The following is a 16,935-nucleotide window of genomic DNA, read 5'->3' as shown; positions in this document are numbered from 1 at the left end:
AAATTACTAAGACATGGTCTCTGTCCTTGTGCTTCCCAGTGCCTTCACAACCCAAACAAAACAAACTGTAATGTACACACTCCACCAATAGGTGGTGACACAACCCTAGCCATGGGGTATAAACTGAACTTTGCCCCAAGATTCAAATGGAGCTCTTTGCTTATGTCCCTGCCCTTATCATCATTTTTAAAAAATCTATTTTATTATAATTCAAAAAATAAAAGAGCCTAACCAAAAAAACCCAAAACAAAACTAAATAATCAACAAGATCAATGCTGTAAGAACGTCAAAAGACCATACGGGGGACTTCCCTGGTGGTGCAGTGGTTAAGAATCTGCCTGCCAATGCAGGGGACACGGGTTCGAGCCCTGGTCCGGGAAGATCCCACATGCCGCGGAGCAACTAAGCCTGTGTGCAACTACTGAGCCTGCGTTCTGGAGCCCGTGAGCCACAACCACTGAGCCCGTGAGCCACAACTACTGAGCCTGTGAGCCACAACAACTGAGCCCACATGCCACAACTACTGAAGCCCGCGCACCTAGAGCCCATGCTCTGCAACACGAGAAGACACCACAATGAGAAGCCTGTGCTCTGCAACGAACAGTAGCCCCGCTCGCCGCAACCTGATAAAGCCTGTGTGCAGCAATGAAGAACCAACGCAGCCAAAAATAAATAAATAAATAAAATAAAGCCAAAAACAAAAACAAACTAAATGCGAGAAGTAAAAACGTACTTCTTATGTAATCTTTTTAATTCCTGCTTCTGTCTTGAACGCCTTTTTACTCTTTAGTAGATTTGTCAAATTAAATTGAGACTTTGCGGTGATTGTCCCTCACCTTGCCCTTTGTTAGAGCTCCTTCATCTCGTCTCAGATTTGTGTTCGTCTTCCTGGGTGGACTGGAGCTGCGACTGAGTTGGATTTCTGATTCCTCATTTCCAGCACAGTGCCTTACTAACAGTGCTCACTAATGGTTTGTTGAATGAATTAATGTGAAATTTAAAAACAAACCCTGCCATCCCCAGAGGAGTGGAGGGAAGATTTGGGCATGGGTCATAAAAGCCAGATTAGTCCTTAGTCTTGTTCTGTGTGATAACAGATAGTGAAGCTTCAAATAAGTGGCTCAGGGACTTCCCTGGTGGTGCAGTGGTTAAGAATCTGCCTGCCAATGCAGGGGACACGGGTTCGATCCCTGGTCTGGGAAGATCCCACATGTCGCAGAGCAACTAAGCCCGTGCACCACAGCTACTGAGCCTGCACTCTGGAGCCAGCGTGCCACAACTACTGAGCCTGCGTGCTACAACTACTGAAGCCCACGCGCCTAGATCCCATGCTCTGCAGCAAGAGAAGCCACCGCAATGAGAAGCTCGTGCACCGCAACGAAGAGTAGCCCCCACTCGCCGCAACTAGAGAAAGCCCGCACGTGGCAACAAAGACCCAACGCAGCCAAAAATAAATAAATAAATAAATAAATAAATAAATAAATAAATGTATATAACAACAAAAAAAAGACCATATGGGGGCACAGTAATGTAACAGGCTATCAAGGTCATAGAAGAGGTGACATTTAACTATGCCTTAAAGGATAAGGCAGAGAGAGAAGGGAGAGAGGCATTCCAGGCTAAGGCCAGCATCTACAAAGGCAGGGAACATGGAAGAACTTGGCTGTTCTGGGAATGGCAAATAGTTTGGTGTTGATAGAGGAGAGTCACAGCCAGCTCTGTAAGTCAACAGGAGAGAAACTGAGCTGCAAGCGAGTCTGAGGGCAGAGGGCAGTGACACGGCCCCAGCTGCGGCACTGGGTTTCAAACTGGACTCCCTCTGGCACATCTCCTTCCCCTCCTGTGGGAGGAATGCTCTTCACATCTCCCCCGCCCATCTTGACTCCCTAAAGGAGTCAACTTTCTCTTAGCGAACCCCTCCTAGGACCCAGGCCATCTCACCGATCCTGAAGCTCAGCCTTCTCCAGATGCCCTTGACTCTTCAGCTGTGTTAACTCCTGACTCCTTTCATGGGCTTCCTTCTCCAGCTCCTGGGTCCTGGCTAGTAGCAGCATCAACTGGGATGGCTCGCTCCCATTCAGTCTCCCAGATCCATCAGATTCCCGAGACTGTGGTGTTCCCACAGTCAGGCGCAGACAACAGGTCAGCAGGGAACCTGAAAGCCTCACATGCTCAGCCTTGAGCTCCGTCAGGTCTCTGAGTACAAGCAAAGAAAGAGCAGACTCCAACAGGGACCAGGAACAGGAAAGGGAGCGTGGAGGTCAGGCCCAGGGAAGCCTGAGGAGCAGGTCTGGGAAAAGTCATCTCAATCCAACAATCCAACAATTCCATCCCTCCCCACCAACTCTTCCACCCCTGCCTTTCCCCCACAACCTGATTCCCTTCTATAGCAGCCCACTGTCACGCGAATAGAGTCGGTAGGGGCAAACCTCCTCCCGTCATACCTCCACACTGACCTGTCAGTGGCTGACTTCATTTCCAGGAAGTGGCGACGGAAGGTCACCACCTCCCGCCACAGACTGAGAAGGCGACCGTGCTCCCCTTTCAGGTAGCCCTTGAAGAACTGTGTGTTCAGAAACCCAGGTCATATCAAAGGGCAGAGGACATCTTTTGCCAACACGGGAGTCTTGGATTCCTCCTGACTACTGGGGGGAAGTGGAGGGACTTAAAGGAGATAGCTTATGAATGGGTGTCTATGTTCAGGCGATGCTGAAGTGTTTAATAAAGTTAGCAGTGGAATTCAAGAGGTCAAAGGGCCTAGGATGGTATATGGCCTTCTTTGAGCTAGATTAGAAAAGGATAAACAGTAGCTGCTCAACAAATGGGGGCTATTACCATCATCACCACAGACTTATAATGAGGATTAAATGATATAACATATGTAAATCACCTAACATAATGCCTGACACAGAGCAACGGCCCAGGAAACATCAGTCTCCTTTAACTGGGATCTGAAAATTTCTTCCCCATTCAATTTCAATAGCTACCTCCTTAGCATCTAGATTGCAGACTTTCAGATGACGGGAGTCAGTAAACTTTAAGATCCATCTAAAACCTATGCAGAAACAGAGTTGCTTTGAGTGTCATGCTACCTGCCAGCAAAACCTCGACTGGGCAGGTAAGGACAGAACTAAGGTGACAGCCCAAGCAGGGCAGAGCTGCCAGCATGAGTGGTAAGGCTGGCCAGAGACTTTAACAACAGCTCAGTTTCCATCCGAGTCCTGAAGTTAACCCCTTCCAGCACTGACCAGGCAATGCCCAGACTGCAAGTCCTCCTCTCACCATTCCCGCCCACTGTTTCTCTCACCTCCTGCTCCATCTGCCACTGGCTCTCCTTCCTCATTAGCTCATCGCGGGCCCGGCTCCAGTCTACTGTCAATTTTTCCATATCTTCCCGAAGGGCTTTATTCACCACGTCAGCTTTTTCCATGTGCAGCCGAAGCTGGGTGTTCACCTCCGCTAGACTCTCACACCTGCACTGGGGAGGGGTAGGAGCAAGTACTAAACAAAGGTCTGAGCCAACCCTTGGACCTCTTGGAGTAAGATGACAACCACTGGAACTTTCCATTGCCAGGAACTGGAGGGCTAAGGCTGAAGTCCTTGGTTCTAATCCATGTTAGCCCTCGAGACAGAGGTTTTCCATCAACCTTCTCTACCCGCCCGCCAACCACCCAGGCCAGAAAGTTGGGGCCCATCACCTCTGTTGCTCCTCCTCCAATCGGGTTAGCAGCTGTTCCAGGTTTGGCTCCTCCACACTTTCCCACCTCTGAGGGACCGGTCCCTTAGCCAGACAAAAGCAAGCTTTATTTATTTACCTCCAAAGAGAACATCCCGCAGATCAATTCCCTGATGCCCTCTTCTACAGCAGCCTGCTTATTTTTTTTAAAGTTCATCCGTTTCTTTTATTTTTATTTTTGGCCACGCCGAGCAGCTTGTGGGATCTTAGCACTCCCAACCAGGGATAACCCCACCACCACCCCCCAGCAGTGAAAGCACAGAGTCCTAACCACTGGACTGCCAGGGAATTCCCCAGCTTTCTTTTTATTCTTTCTCCCCTTTGTTAGCAATATGTCTCTTTTCTCAATCACTGCATTCTGCAAGTAAACCAACTGCATCCCTCTCTCCAAACGTAAACCAGTGACTTCTCCTGAAAGATGGCATTTGGTAGTGAAAAGAAGTTTTGACCTAATGAAGCATAAAATGCAGCTTTCACTAATGGTCTTGGCTTCTACTACACTAATTTTTGGACCTTGGGAAGTTATAACTTCTCTAAGCCACAAAGTCTTCAGCTCCAAAATGAAGGTGATATCATTCCCCTGAAAAAGTTGCTTTGCAGGTTAAGTGACGTAATTCTATGACAATGCCTAAGGGTGCCTGGCCTACACAGAACGGTACATAGTTAAGTCTTCGTCCTTTCCTTCCTCTGAGAGAACTCTTCCAAGGGTAATGTGAGAAGATGCTGAGAGGGAGCTGGAAGAAAGGCAGACAGGTCTTTGAAAGCCAGTTCTACCCAGCCCACAGCACAAAGAAATCTCTCTGCCACAAACACGGTTTTTTCAGGCCTGCAAAGGCACACATCTCTCCAAGACAGATAAACACTGACACCTTCTGGAGGAAAAATGCATCTCTTCTCTCGGATTCCACACCCCTTCCAATATGGTAATATTAAGTCTCCTAAAGCTCATTTTGTCCTTAGAGAGCCAAGGGTTGGAGTCCGATGGGGCAGGAATAGCTAGGTCCTGTGAAGGTATCTGATGAAGCTCTCAGGGGCTGACGAAAGAGAGGCTTCTTCCAAACACCGCCTTATCACACCCCAGCCTCCCTCAGTCAGCAAATGAGGCCTAACTATACTCCCTGAGGGCTCAGGAGGAGCACAGAACAGCCTCACTCACCCCAGTGGCTTCCAGCCGCTTCTCCAGCTCTTGGCACCAGCTCCGGTACTGCAACACCTGAAGCAAACAGAGCAGGATGCGGCAATGGGCACGGCTGGTACCAACAGCCCAAAGCAAAGGTCCCCGAGGGTCGTGGGCAAACGCGCTGTGAATGAGGGACTGGGTGATGACGGTGAAGTGAGGCCATAACATCTCACAGTTTCCATTTGGTCATTTAATCATATGTTCTCTACAGCTCTTGTATTGGAGAAGGAAGTTCATGGGCTTTGGAACCAGAAAACCTAGGATGAGGTCCTAGCTCTAGACTAGGAGAGCAAACCTAGACAACTAACTTAACCCTCATGAAGGTCACCTTTGAAAGGGACATCGTAGATGGCTGGTGGAGAAGTTGTGGACATCAAAGGACAGCTGTTTAGGACATTCCCACCACGTGGCTGCATCTTCTGCAAACCTCATCCCGCTTCAGTCCCCAGCCCCAAGTGTTCTCCTCTTTCCCCTTCCTGAAAGGGCAGCTGCCTCACCTTGGCCTGCAGCTTCCTCACGAGCGTTGCTTGCCTCTGCTGAGCCTCCTGGGAGCTCTTCAGCTTCCGCCAGGAGGCTGCTTGGTTCTCTGCCATCTGCTGCTGTAGCGCCAGCACTTGCTCCTCCAGCACCAGTTGCAGTGACCGGGGCTTCATATTGTTCAACCCAGGGCCCCCTGTCTCCATGGGGGCACCAGACAGTAAGTCCACAGGTCCCTATGCAGCCAGAGGCTGTTCGCTCCCAGCAGGCTCTCTAATCATTGCTGTGTCCCTTGGACCTCCTCTTGAGCTGGGGACTAAAGCACACAGCGGAGTTGAAAGAACTCCCTAGATGACTCAAATTTATTCAGCAAATACTCATTAAGTCCGGTAAAATTGGGTTGGACAAAGTACAGTACTCCTCAGAGCTTTTCAAATACTAAGATGGACCTAATCTCTAAGGGGCGGGGGGACATGATGAGCATCATTTCCCAAATTTATTGGACCATGACACAAGCTCACAGGACTAGTGTTTCCTGGCATGACTTTTGTAACTCTGCACTCGACCAAGAGCTCCTAGTTTACCATTGCATCCCTAGTACCTGGCACACTGCCTAATAAACATCTGCTGAATGAATCACTGAAGGTGATTTTAGGCTAGCAGGGGAGATGGACACAATTACAATACAATGTGGCCTGTGCAGTAATAACAGAGACATCACAGGATAGTATGGGAAGACAACAGAAGGACATTTAACCCAACCTGGGGGGCTGTGAACAGTGCGAATCATCATCATCATAATTAATACTTGTTAAGTGCTTCTATGGGTCAGTCACTTGAAGTGCTTTACACATACCATGTCATTTTGGCATCACAAGAATCTTGAAACCTTCCAGTGCTTTCCTATCATACTTCAGCATTGGTACTATTTTAACTCTTTATATATGGATGAGGAAACTGAGGCTTACAAAGGCTAAGCCTTAGTTGAGAAATCAGAAAGGTTAAACAATTTGTCCTAGTTCATACAGTTGGCATTTGGTTGACTAGGGATTTGAATACAAGCAATCTGACTCTCTGACAGAGAGTAGCAGGCATTTCAGGCAGGGGAACCAAAAAACAGAGGGAAGAAAGAACCAGCTTCAGCAGGATGGCAAACCCTCCTCATCCACCAGGAGACGGGCCAGAACAGGGCAATGGGGGCAGGTGAGGGAGGCCAGCCTAACCAGTGACTTCAGAGAAACCCAGGAGATGGGGAGGCAAGATGATCAAGAGTTTGGGGTGCTAGTCCAAGTTCTGTCTCTAATGGGCTCTAGGACCTCGAGCACAGCACGCCACTTCCTCAGGCTGCTCATCCAAAAATGAGGGTGCCCAGCTCCATGACCTCTGAGTTTCTTAGGCCTCTAAAACACACGATAACCTGGGGGCAGAGGAGGGGGGTAGAGTTCTCTCATCTTATCAGCCCTGAGACACCCATCGGCAGGTGTGAGGAGTATCTGTATTTCCAGCTACCTATCAAGAAAATGGTCTATTAGAGCTGCCTTCTTGGCATCAGTCTCATAATCTGAAGAAAATGGCATATACAGCAAATGCAAACGTAACATTTGCACATACAGGGGGAGTTTCAGGGGCCCCATGTCCCTTTAATGCACCAAACTGTTGATCTTCTACATCCTGGCTCAAATGCCACTTCCTATCAGGTCCTCCCAGATGTATCCAGGAATAATTTATCAGTTTTATAGCCATATATACAATATATATAAATTTATATTTAACGTATAGAGAGAATGTCTGTGTTACATCTTATCATTACTATTTGTCTATCTTCTCCACTAATCTGTGAGTTCCTCAAAGGCAGGAGCTAATTCATTTCGGTCATTAGTAGCTTGTCAACAATGCATAATGAAGAAATGCATGTGGGCCTCACTCCTGGCAGATCTAAACCCTTGGCCAGAGGTTACAAATGTAGGCTGCGGGTTCTTTTCAATCACTGTGTGGCCTATACAATGGTTTTTAAGAATTTAAGTTAGGTGCCAACATTTACCATTGGCAAAATACACATAAATTCATACTTCTGGCTCCTTTGGATAATCAGCATATCTAGTGACCCTTGACCCACATTCCCACAAGGCGACAACAGGCTGCAGTGAAAGTGTCTGCCCCCTTTAGATAAGGCATATGCTCTCCAGTTCACCTTAGTCTCAGGCCCCCGCCCTGGCCTAGCCTCTCCCTCACACTGATAGCAGATTTTAGTTGTCATGTCATTGCACTTGTGCTATTGTTTTTCTTATAACAGAGTTACAGAGGAAAACTCAGCTTACTAATCACCTCCTGGGCAACTGCAGATACCCGGGTTTGCTGAGCTTGTACTAGACAGTAAGGAAAGGGCATAAAGTAGGAAGAGTAGAGTGGCACCAATAAAGGCATAGTGGCACCAACACCCCAGGCTGCCTCTTCCTAGCTGACCAACTGGGTTAGTACTTCCAGTGTCCTCCCTTTCTGCCCTTCCTTTCCACCACAGCTGTGAAATGCTGGCTCAATCTCTCTCTTCTGGCTGGAGGCACAAACCTGCCGGGAAGTAGCTCTTACTGCCAACACGACTAACAACGAGAGTAGCTCTGAGATGCTTCAAGGGACTTGAAGAGCCTTTTCTCTCCGAACACTGTGAGGGATGGGCCAGGCTTTTGCAGAGTCTCAGAGGCCCCAGAGGCTCCCTAACCCTCCTTTGAACCCTACCCCCCAAAGCATTAGGTTAAACCCCATGAAATTGCCAATGTTTGCCCTTTTTTTAACCTAATAAAATGATAATTTCATGTAATTCAACCTAATAATATTATATATATTTATAATCATATATTTATATATATTATACAAACCTAATATATAAGCAGCCCTCCCATAGTTCCTGGAATTCTCCTATTAAATCCTCTTTTATTCTTTTTATTTATTTATTTTTGGCCACGCCTCATGGCTTGCAACATCTTAGTTTGATCCGCGCCGCCTGCGGTGGAAGCTCAAGAGTCCTAACCACTGGACCAGCAGGGAATTCTCTAAATCCTCTTTTAGAATAAGGCTGTTGTTAATGTGTAGACATTATTTTAGAAAATGATAATAACACTTCAGTAAAGAAATGGAATTATATTAGAATTATATGATTATTTTACTTTAGCAGATAATTTAAAAATTTTAGAGCTATTTAAAAATTTAGTCCAACCCTATCATTTTACAGATAAGGAAACTGAGCCTTACAGAGATGAAGTAACTTCATTTTGTTCATATTTTATTGGTACGCCCCATTTACTTCAAAAATGATGTGAAATTGTAGCAAATGTACCATACTAATGTAAGATGTTACGAACAGGGGAAACTGGGTGCAGGGTATATAGGAACTTGCTGTACTATGCAAGTTCTGTAAATCTAAAATTGTTCTAAAAAATAAAGTTTATTTTAAAAATGATTTGAATTGTTTTATGATTAACGCCCCCCCCACAAAAAAAAAACAGGAATAAAAAGATGGAGGGAAGAGAGAAAAATCACATCAGGAATTTTTCTGAAATTGAGATTCAGTTCTGAGTTTCCTCAAGACATAGTTCAGCACCTTTCATTAACACACTGTCGGATCAGCCAGAGAATAAATAAACTAGCATAGCTCCAAAAGAAAGGTAGGTTTCAATGCCCCTCAGGAAAGGAAAAGGTCAGTAGTTGGCAAATGGTAACAGACTGAATTGCATTCAATGAGAATAATGGATGTCAGTGTGCTCTGTAAACTGTAAACCACTGAATAGATGTTATCATTACCACAGGAAAAGGAAAAAGATTCACTTCTTTTATACGTTAATTTATCCTGTAAACACTCATTAATTTCAGCTTAGCATCAGGTAACTGGCCACAGTGATACAGAAATGAATAAGACTGACTTCCTACTTTTGCTAGGAACCAGACTGGGAAGGGCAGTGACCTCTGAGCCTAGGGTGAAGAGTGACAGAAGAGTGACATAAATTATATATTTTGTCTCTTCTCGTCCAAATTCTTCCAAAACGAGTATTTAAATAAATTTAAAATAGCAGCAACACCACCTAAACTTGAAGTAGAGGTGTAAATGTTACAAGGACTAAGGGGAGAACTGGTATTATTAAACAGAATTTGTCACTTAAAGCAAAAAAGGAAAAACACTTGAGGGCACAGACATTTTATTTCCTGAGCAAAGAAACTATATATATATATATATATATATATATATATATATATATATATATATATTTGTCTGCAGAGACAATTTGTTTCTTATTCCAGAAAAAAAGAAATTAGCACACAGCTCCTTACATAAATCTCATATGTGGGGCCTCTCTCTCCGTCCTCCTCCTACCTCTAAGGCCTCTCTCCCTTTAGTCTCCTCTGCTGGCTCCTCCTCACCGCCCCACCATCTCAAGGTTGGAGGCCCCAGGGCTCAGGCTTCAGACCTCTTCTCCACCTACATTCATTTTCCAGATAACCTCATCCAGTTTCATGGCTTAAAACTGTACCTATACACCCACGACTCCCAGTGTGACGTCGCCAGCCCATCTGGCACATCACCCTCTATACTAAATCCAAACATTTATTTAACTTCTCCATATGGATGTCTAACAGGCATCTCAAAGTTAACTCATCCAAAAGTGAACTCCTGCTCCTCCAACCTTCCCCATTTCGGTAAATGCTAATTCCATCCTTCTGGTTGCTCAAGCCCAACAGCCTTACAGTTATACTGACTCCATTCTCCCACAGCCTATAACCAATCCATCAGCGAATCCTGTTGGCTCTACCAGTTGCTATCGCTTCTGACCCACCCCCACCATCATCCCGACCCAAGCCACTCTTGCCTGATGTGGTGGCTTTAAGGTATGCCCACAAATTCTTTGATATTCCTCCCTTCAAGAGGTGGAGCCTAAACTCTCTCCCCTTGAGCGTGATCTGGAATAAAGTTAATGAAGCTGAATACAGTAGAAATGACTTCCAAGACAAGGTCATAAAAGGCCTCCCCTCTCTCTAGCTCTTGCTCTCTCCCCACTCTCTCCGCTGTGTCCTGAGGACACCCAGGCAGCCCTGGGAAGAGGCCCAGTGGTAAGGAACCACATCTTGGGAGCAGACCAGCCATCAGTTTGACTGCAATCTCCTGAGAGATCCTAAACCAGAAGCAGCCAGCTGAGCTGCTCCCAGATTTCAGACCCACAACTATATGAGATGATAAATGACTGTTGTTTCAAGCTGCTAAATTTTGGGGTAATTTCTTGCATAGCAATAGATAACTAATACACCTGGATAACTGCAAAAGCTTCCTAGGTGGCAGCAATGCTTCTACCCTTGCTTTCAAAATTTGCTTTTTTAAATAAATTCAGCAGAATAGTCAGTGATCCTTTTAAAACAGTGACAGGGACTTCCTGGGTCGTCCAGTGGTTAAGACTCCGAGCTTCTACTGTAGGGGGCATGGGTTCGATCCGTGGTTGGGGAACTAAGATCCCACCTCCCACATGGTGTGGCATAAATAAATAAATAACTATTAAAACAGTGACAGATTTGGCCACTCAGAACCTTCCAGTGGCCAATCAAGAGTAAAAACCACAATCACTGTATTGGCTTACCTGGTCCTAATTATTTGATCCCAGCCTCCAGTTGTTTTAAATTTTTTTTTTTTTTTTTTTTTTTACTGCTATTGTTGTCTGCTTACATTCTTTTTATGTATGTATGTATGTATGTATGTATGGCTTTGTTGGGTCTTCGTTTCTGTGCGAGGGCTCTCTCCAGTTGTGGCAAGCGGGGGCCACTCTTCATCGCGGTGCGCGGGCCTCTCACTATCTCGGCCTCTCATTGCCGAGCACAGGCTCCAGACGCGCAGGCTCAGTAATTGTGGCTCACGGGCCGAGTTGCTCCGCGGCATGTGGGATCCTCCCAGACCAGGGCTCGAACCCGCGTCCCCTGCATTGGCAGGCAGACTCTCAACCACTGCGCCACCAAGGAAGCCCGCCTCCAGTTGTTTTAATTCCATTTCTTACTCCTCTCCCCTTTGCTCAGATCCCTCCAGCCACACAGCCCTCCTTGCTGTACATGCTTGGAACACACCAAGCCACACACTCATCCAGGGCCTCTTCTTCCAGTTATTCTCATGATTGGCTCCCTTGCCACCTTCTCTGTTCAAATGTCCCCTTCTCAGTAAGTTGTTCCCTAACCACCCAATATAAAATACCACCACCCTTCCACACAAACTGGTATTTTTCTTTTCTTTTCTTTCTTTTTTTTTTTTGGCCGCACCATGCGGCACGCAGGATCTCTTAGTTCCCCAACCAGGCATTGAACCCGTGCCCCCTGCAGTGGAAGCGGGGAGTCTTAACTACAGGGCTGCCAGAGAAGTCCCTGGTATTTTTCTACTTACCTTACCATGCTTCATCTGTCCCTATCTGAGTATTATGTGTACTATATCTAACCCAATGTAAATTTCCCAAGTGCAAGAATATTGTTTTGTTGACTGCTGTATTCTCAGCTCCTAAAACAGTGCCTGGTATATAGCAGGTACTCATTAGATATTTGACTAAATGAATGGATATAAGAACATTAGGCAACATGATCCATATCAAAGGTCTTGCAAAATGCTGACAGTTCTATAACCTTCTAAAAGGTAAAAACAAACAAAAAACCCCAAAAGAAACAGATCATGTAGTTTGTACAGCACTTTACTCTCTCACAATTATTTGCAACCTTCATAAAAAACACTTTGAGAAGAAATTATTGCCTTCATTTTATGGACAAGAAAGCTAAGGCTCAAAACACGGAAGGGGTATAACTGGTCGGCGGCAGAGCAAATACTGAACCCCAATCTGCTTCCAAACTCTATGCCCTTCCATTAGAAAATGCTGCCCCCTAAATCATGAAATATGAAATCACAGCTCTGGGAGGGACACTTTCTAAAGGGTGTGAAATGATGAGGTCTAGGTCTTCGGCTCTCTGATGGAAAAGGACCAAAGAAAGGTAGAGTGTGACTGAAGGAACAGAGGGCTAGCACCAGGTTCTAGTTCCTCATGAACTCACTCTGTACATTTGGGAACATCAATTCTCCTTTCTAAGCTTTCTCATGTGCATCATAATCTTGGCCTCCATAACGCATGGACCTAATGTAAACACCAATTCAACATTTACCAAACCCAAAGGCAATCTAGGATTTATTACATGCTCTGGGGACGGACAGCCTAGAATTCGTATCCCAGCTCCACTCACTTATTAGTTGTGGGACTCTAGGTAAATTGATCTAAGAGTGCCTTAGCTTCTTCACGCACAAAATGTGAAGATATAGAACCCACCTTATGGAATTGCTCTGAGGATTAAATGGGCCTTTACAGGTAATGCATTTCGTAGCACCTTTGTGACTATTCAATAAATATTAGCTATTATTATGATCATCACGTGCTAGACCCTGGGATACAGATGAAAAAGGCAAGGCATAAGGCCCCAACAAGTGCACGGCTGTAAAAGAGAAGCAGGAAAGGTAACTCGGTGCAATGAGTGCAATAACCCAGCAGCGAGCTAACTGCGCCTTCAGAAAGCGGTTGGAAAAGGTTTCCGAGGAAGTGCTATTTAAGGAGGGTCCCGAAGAATGAGCGTTCCAGAGTAGGGTGGCGAGTAGGACTGGACTTTCGGACAGATCACATGCAAAGCCCCAAGGGCAGAGGGAGCCGCAAAATTCTGGGAGCCAGGAGCGGGGACGCTTAGGAGAGCGCAGCGCCTTATCGGACAACCCCGGGCTCGGGAAGATCCCTTTTTACGCGGACTGGAGCGCAGAGTGTTGGCGGTAGCAGCACGCGGACGCACCCGCCTAGGACAGGTCCCAGCCCCTCTCTGGGTCTCGGGTTCCTCCCGGGGAACTGGAGGCCGCTGCCCGAACGGAATTCCCTAAGGCGCTCTAAGAGGGCCGGCCTCTGGGCCTCAGACCGTTAACCCGGGCACCACCCGCCTGCCCTTGAGGCTCCACCTCACCACGCTCGGCTCCCGCAAATTCGTCGGGTGCTCCTCAGCGCCGCAGCGGCTTAAGCAGCAGCTAAAGCCCGGCCGGGGTCGGGGGCCCACCAAGGGGCTGGGGCGCAGGCCCCGCCCCTCAAACTCCCGCCCTTTCGGAGGGCCCCGCCCCTCCGTGCAGCACGCCTAAGGACGGACTGCGCCACCTAGGGGCCTCCGCCATGTTGAGTACTGGCAGCCGACTTAAAAGTGTGGCCCAGAAGGAAAAAGGGGATAATATTAAGAGATATTAAGATTCCCTCACCAGAAATGGGAACAGCCAGGCTTGCTGGATTCGAGCAAGGGGAGTTTTACTAACAGAAAAAAACTTGCCCTCAATCATACCCCTTTTGGCTTCGGGATTACACATTGCGCATGTGTATGGTCACCAGGTGCGCCTGCGCGCTGTTCCACCCACAAACCCGAGTACAATTAACAAGGGCGCTTCGTCGGGATGCAATCATCTTCAGACCCCGAAGCCCCAAACAGCTTCAGGCAACACAACACTCACAGAATAGTTACTCAGTGTCGTTTGAACACACATGGCTTTGAACAGGGTGTTTTTTTTGCCTGAATGTCCTGCATCCGTCCGGAGCACTGCAGTTTGTCCAATTTTATGCGTAAACCTGATTTTCTCTAGAGGACTCTAGAGGCGTTTTTTCCATAGTGTTTTGTGCATAAATTATCAATGCACTTTCATTCACCTGCCTCTCTTCTCCACTCAGTGGTTCTAAAGTTTTAGTTGGGATTAAAAACAAAACAAAACTGGGGAACTTCTTAAAATGCAGTCTCTCGGATTCCCCTACTAGAGAGTCAGTAAACCAGGCGTGGAGCCCGGGAATCTGCATTCAAGCAAATACCTTGGGTGATTCCCGATGCGTTGGGAACATATTTTGAGAAACACTGTATAAGATTGTGTATCTCTAGCACCCAGCACAAGGCTTAGTACAAAATAGGAGCTAAGTAAGTGCTGAGTGAATAGATGGATGGATGAATGGATAGCAGGAGTGAAACAGGCAATTCACAGCCAAAGGGAACCTGAGAAAAGAACACTTTGATAAGAGTATCTTTGTATTTTTCTCCTATAAGAACAAAACAAGTTCTTAATAGTTACCTTGAGAAAAAGAGAAAGTAAGTGAGGGGGTTGCGGGGGAGGACAGTGATTCTTAAAGGCAAACTATGCTGAGAGGGGAGAAGAAACATCCCAGACATTGGACAGACAAAAGGATGCAAAGACTCAGTTGTGTGGGAGTCCACCCCAGGGAAATATTCTCCCAACAGGTTGTGTGCAAGAATGTTCACTACAGTATTTGCAATGTTACACCAACCTCAGGGCATTTGCAACATCAGGGAGATGGCATACTTTGCCATCTCCTAAACCAGTTTACCCCAAACTCTTGGATTAGCTGACAACTTCCCCTCCTTCAGATCTCAACTTAAATGGTACTTCCTCAGCTAGGTCTTCCCTGGTCATGCTATGTAAAGTAATACCCTATCATTTTCTATTGCAGTACTCTTTTCATAGTACTTTTTACTTACTTATTTTGGCTTACCTATTATCTTTCTCCCCCTTGAAAATTTAACCTTCATGAGAATAGGAGGCTATGTCTGACTTATTCTTAGCATTTAACACAGAGCCTGACACAGGGTAGGTGCTAAATAAGCATCCATGAAATGAATGAATGAAGTCAGCCTCAGTGTTACAAAGGTTAATGACATAAAATCCATCAACAAACTACATAATACAGTTTAAGACCACGAAGAATAAACAAAGAGGATTAAAACAAACAGTAATCTTTGATTTTTGTAAAAGGGAATTCGTTAATTCATTCCCTTATTCATTTACTCATTCATCCAACAAACGTTTATGGAATATTTGTTATGTGCTAGTATTGGATAATAATACAATGTATTAACAGCAAGTTGGAAATTGTATTAAAACATAATAAAGTAGTACAACTGGGTATTTTATCTGGGCCAGAGGAGAAAGTGGAGTTAGCTGATGTGTGACAGTGGATAGCATCCCCCCTAGAGATTCTGTAGGCTTTGAGAGTACATCAGCCTTCAAACATCCTATGAAGCGCCAGGAACGTTCGGGACAAAAATAAAAGGTGTTCATACACAACACTTGAATTGCTTGGGACCCAAGAGCCCTGTAGGGAAAGACTTAATCCAGCCACAGTTAGAGTCTGGCCATGTTCAAACCTGTCTGATGAACTAGAGTGGGGAGAAGACCTCAAAGGAGGCTGGATTGGAGGGAGAGACAACGAATCATTTGAAAGAAAACCAACCCTGGTCCCCTCCAAGTGAACTGGAGCTCTTTCTTTATGCCCTAAATTCCATCTCCGGGAACATGCTTTTTATCCCAACCCTTTTCCAGGACTGTAAAGTGGATCCCGCACCCCAGGCTTGCTCATTATTTATAGATATTCCCCCTGCCCCATACCAAGAGGCTGCCTGGACTGACTGACTTTCTTTCTTTTTAAACTTACATATGTGAAATTTCAAAGTGATGGGCTAAAAACCCATATATATCAATATATATATAGATATATATATATATATATTTTCTAATAGCCTAAAATCTGTTTTAACGTTCTTAAATCCTTTACCTATGGTGTCAAGAGAATGGAGGATAGAAAATTTGTGTGGAGATATTTCTGGCTGTGAGTCCCCACCCTTCTTGGGGAAGATGTAACTGCTTCAGCCAAGTGATCGGAAGACGGGAGTTCCAGGAGGGTTTGAGGTACCACATCCAACCCCACTGCAGCTGGGGAGCATAATGACCAGATCTACCTCCTGCTCAGGAAATCTATCAACAAGAGACAAGCCTGCTAACTGCTTTGGTGGCAGACCCAGGAGAGTGCTGCTGTGTTGGGGTTGTCCTGCTCTCCCAGAATTTGTCAGGGAATGTTTTCTGTAGGCTGGGTGGGGACTAAGTAAAAGAAGGAGAGCTGCATAGGTCTCTCCTGGGTCCTGTTCGGTAGGGCCTCCTAGAGGGGTAAAGGGACTCCAGAAGTGAGAAGACAAATGACCATTGGCAATAGAGGTGCCTTTGCTAAGAGGAGTGCAGGAGAGGGCTCCAACAGGGAACCCCTGAAGAGCCCATAAAAGCCCTCCATGATGCTTTGTTGATGGACAGGAACAGCTATAAACATCTGCCAAACCCAGAAAGCACAAAGCCAGCTACGACACGAATTCAAAGAAGACTTTTCCCACCCCTTTCTCCATCTTCCTCTCCATGTCAACACTCTGAGTGACTAAGGTGAGCTGAGGATGACAGGGGAAAAATTGAGGAAAAAAAAAAAACCCTCAATCATTCCCCTCTTTCTCACTGCAAGCTAACTGCCAGAAGCAGAGCTCGAGGCACCAAAACAATATAGCATCTTGTAATAGATTGTGAACCACTCGCTGCTTTCCATCAGAGTCCATTTATTTATCATTAAACAAATATTGATTAAGAACCTACTATGTGTCAAATCCTGTGCTAGACACTGGGAGAGACCCAAAGAACAATAACACATGG

The 16,935-nt window shown here is 45.9% G+C and overlaps 1 protein-coding gene across 7 annotated transcripts in view; it reads right to left on the bottom strand.

Annotated features, from left to right (window-relative positions):
• CEP250 (centrosomal protein 250) overlaps positions 1 to 13,522 on the bottom strand; it is a 55,670-nt gene extending 42,148 nt beyond the window's left edge. For 5 of the 7 annotated variants that reach the window (XR_009005337.1, XR_009005338.1, XM_057528671.1 and 2 more), the window contains exons 1-7: positions 13,392 to 13,522; positions 5,414 to 5,709; positions 4,893 to 4,949; positions 3,699 to 3,781; positions 3,308 to 3,473; positions 2,457 to 2,563; positions 1,942 to 2,196 (exon numbers count right to left, since the gene is read on the bottom strand). Coding sequence is in view for 5 of the 7 variants with exons in the window: in XM_057528671.1 (XP_057384654.1) it covers positions 1,942 to 2,196; positions 2,457 to 2,563; positions 3,308 to 3,473; positions 3,699 to 3,781; positions 4,893 to 4,949; positions 5,414 to 5,599 (854 nt within the window). In the remaining 2 variants the exon portion in view is untranslated. Of the gene's footprint in view, positions 1 to 1,941; positions 2,197 to 2,456; positions 2,564 to 3,307; positions 3,479 to 3,698; positions 3,782 to 4,892; positions 4,950 to 5,413; positions 5,710 to 13,386 lie in introns of those variants that run through there. The other 2 variants (XM_057528670.1, XM_057528672.1) reach the window with 2 other exon arrangements.
• Positions 13,523 to 16,935: the final 3,413 nt, after the last annotated feature.

The sequence above is a fragment of the Balaenoptera acutorostrata genome, chromosome 15 (genome assembly GCF_949987535.1).
Source record: "Balaenoptera acutorostrata chromosome 15, mBalAcu1.1, whole genome shotgun sequence".
NCBI lineage: Eukaryota > Metazoa > Chordata > Mammalia > Artiodactyla > Balaenopteridae > Balaenoptera > Balaenoptera acutorostrata.
The sequence above is the reverse complement of the archived record's forward strand: the minus strand, read 5'-3'. Positions and strand labels throughout refer to the sequence as shown.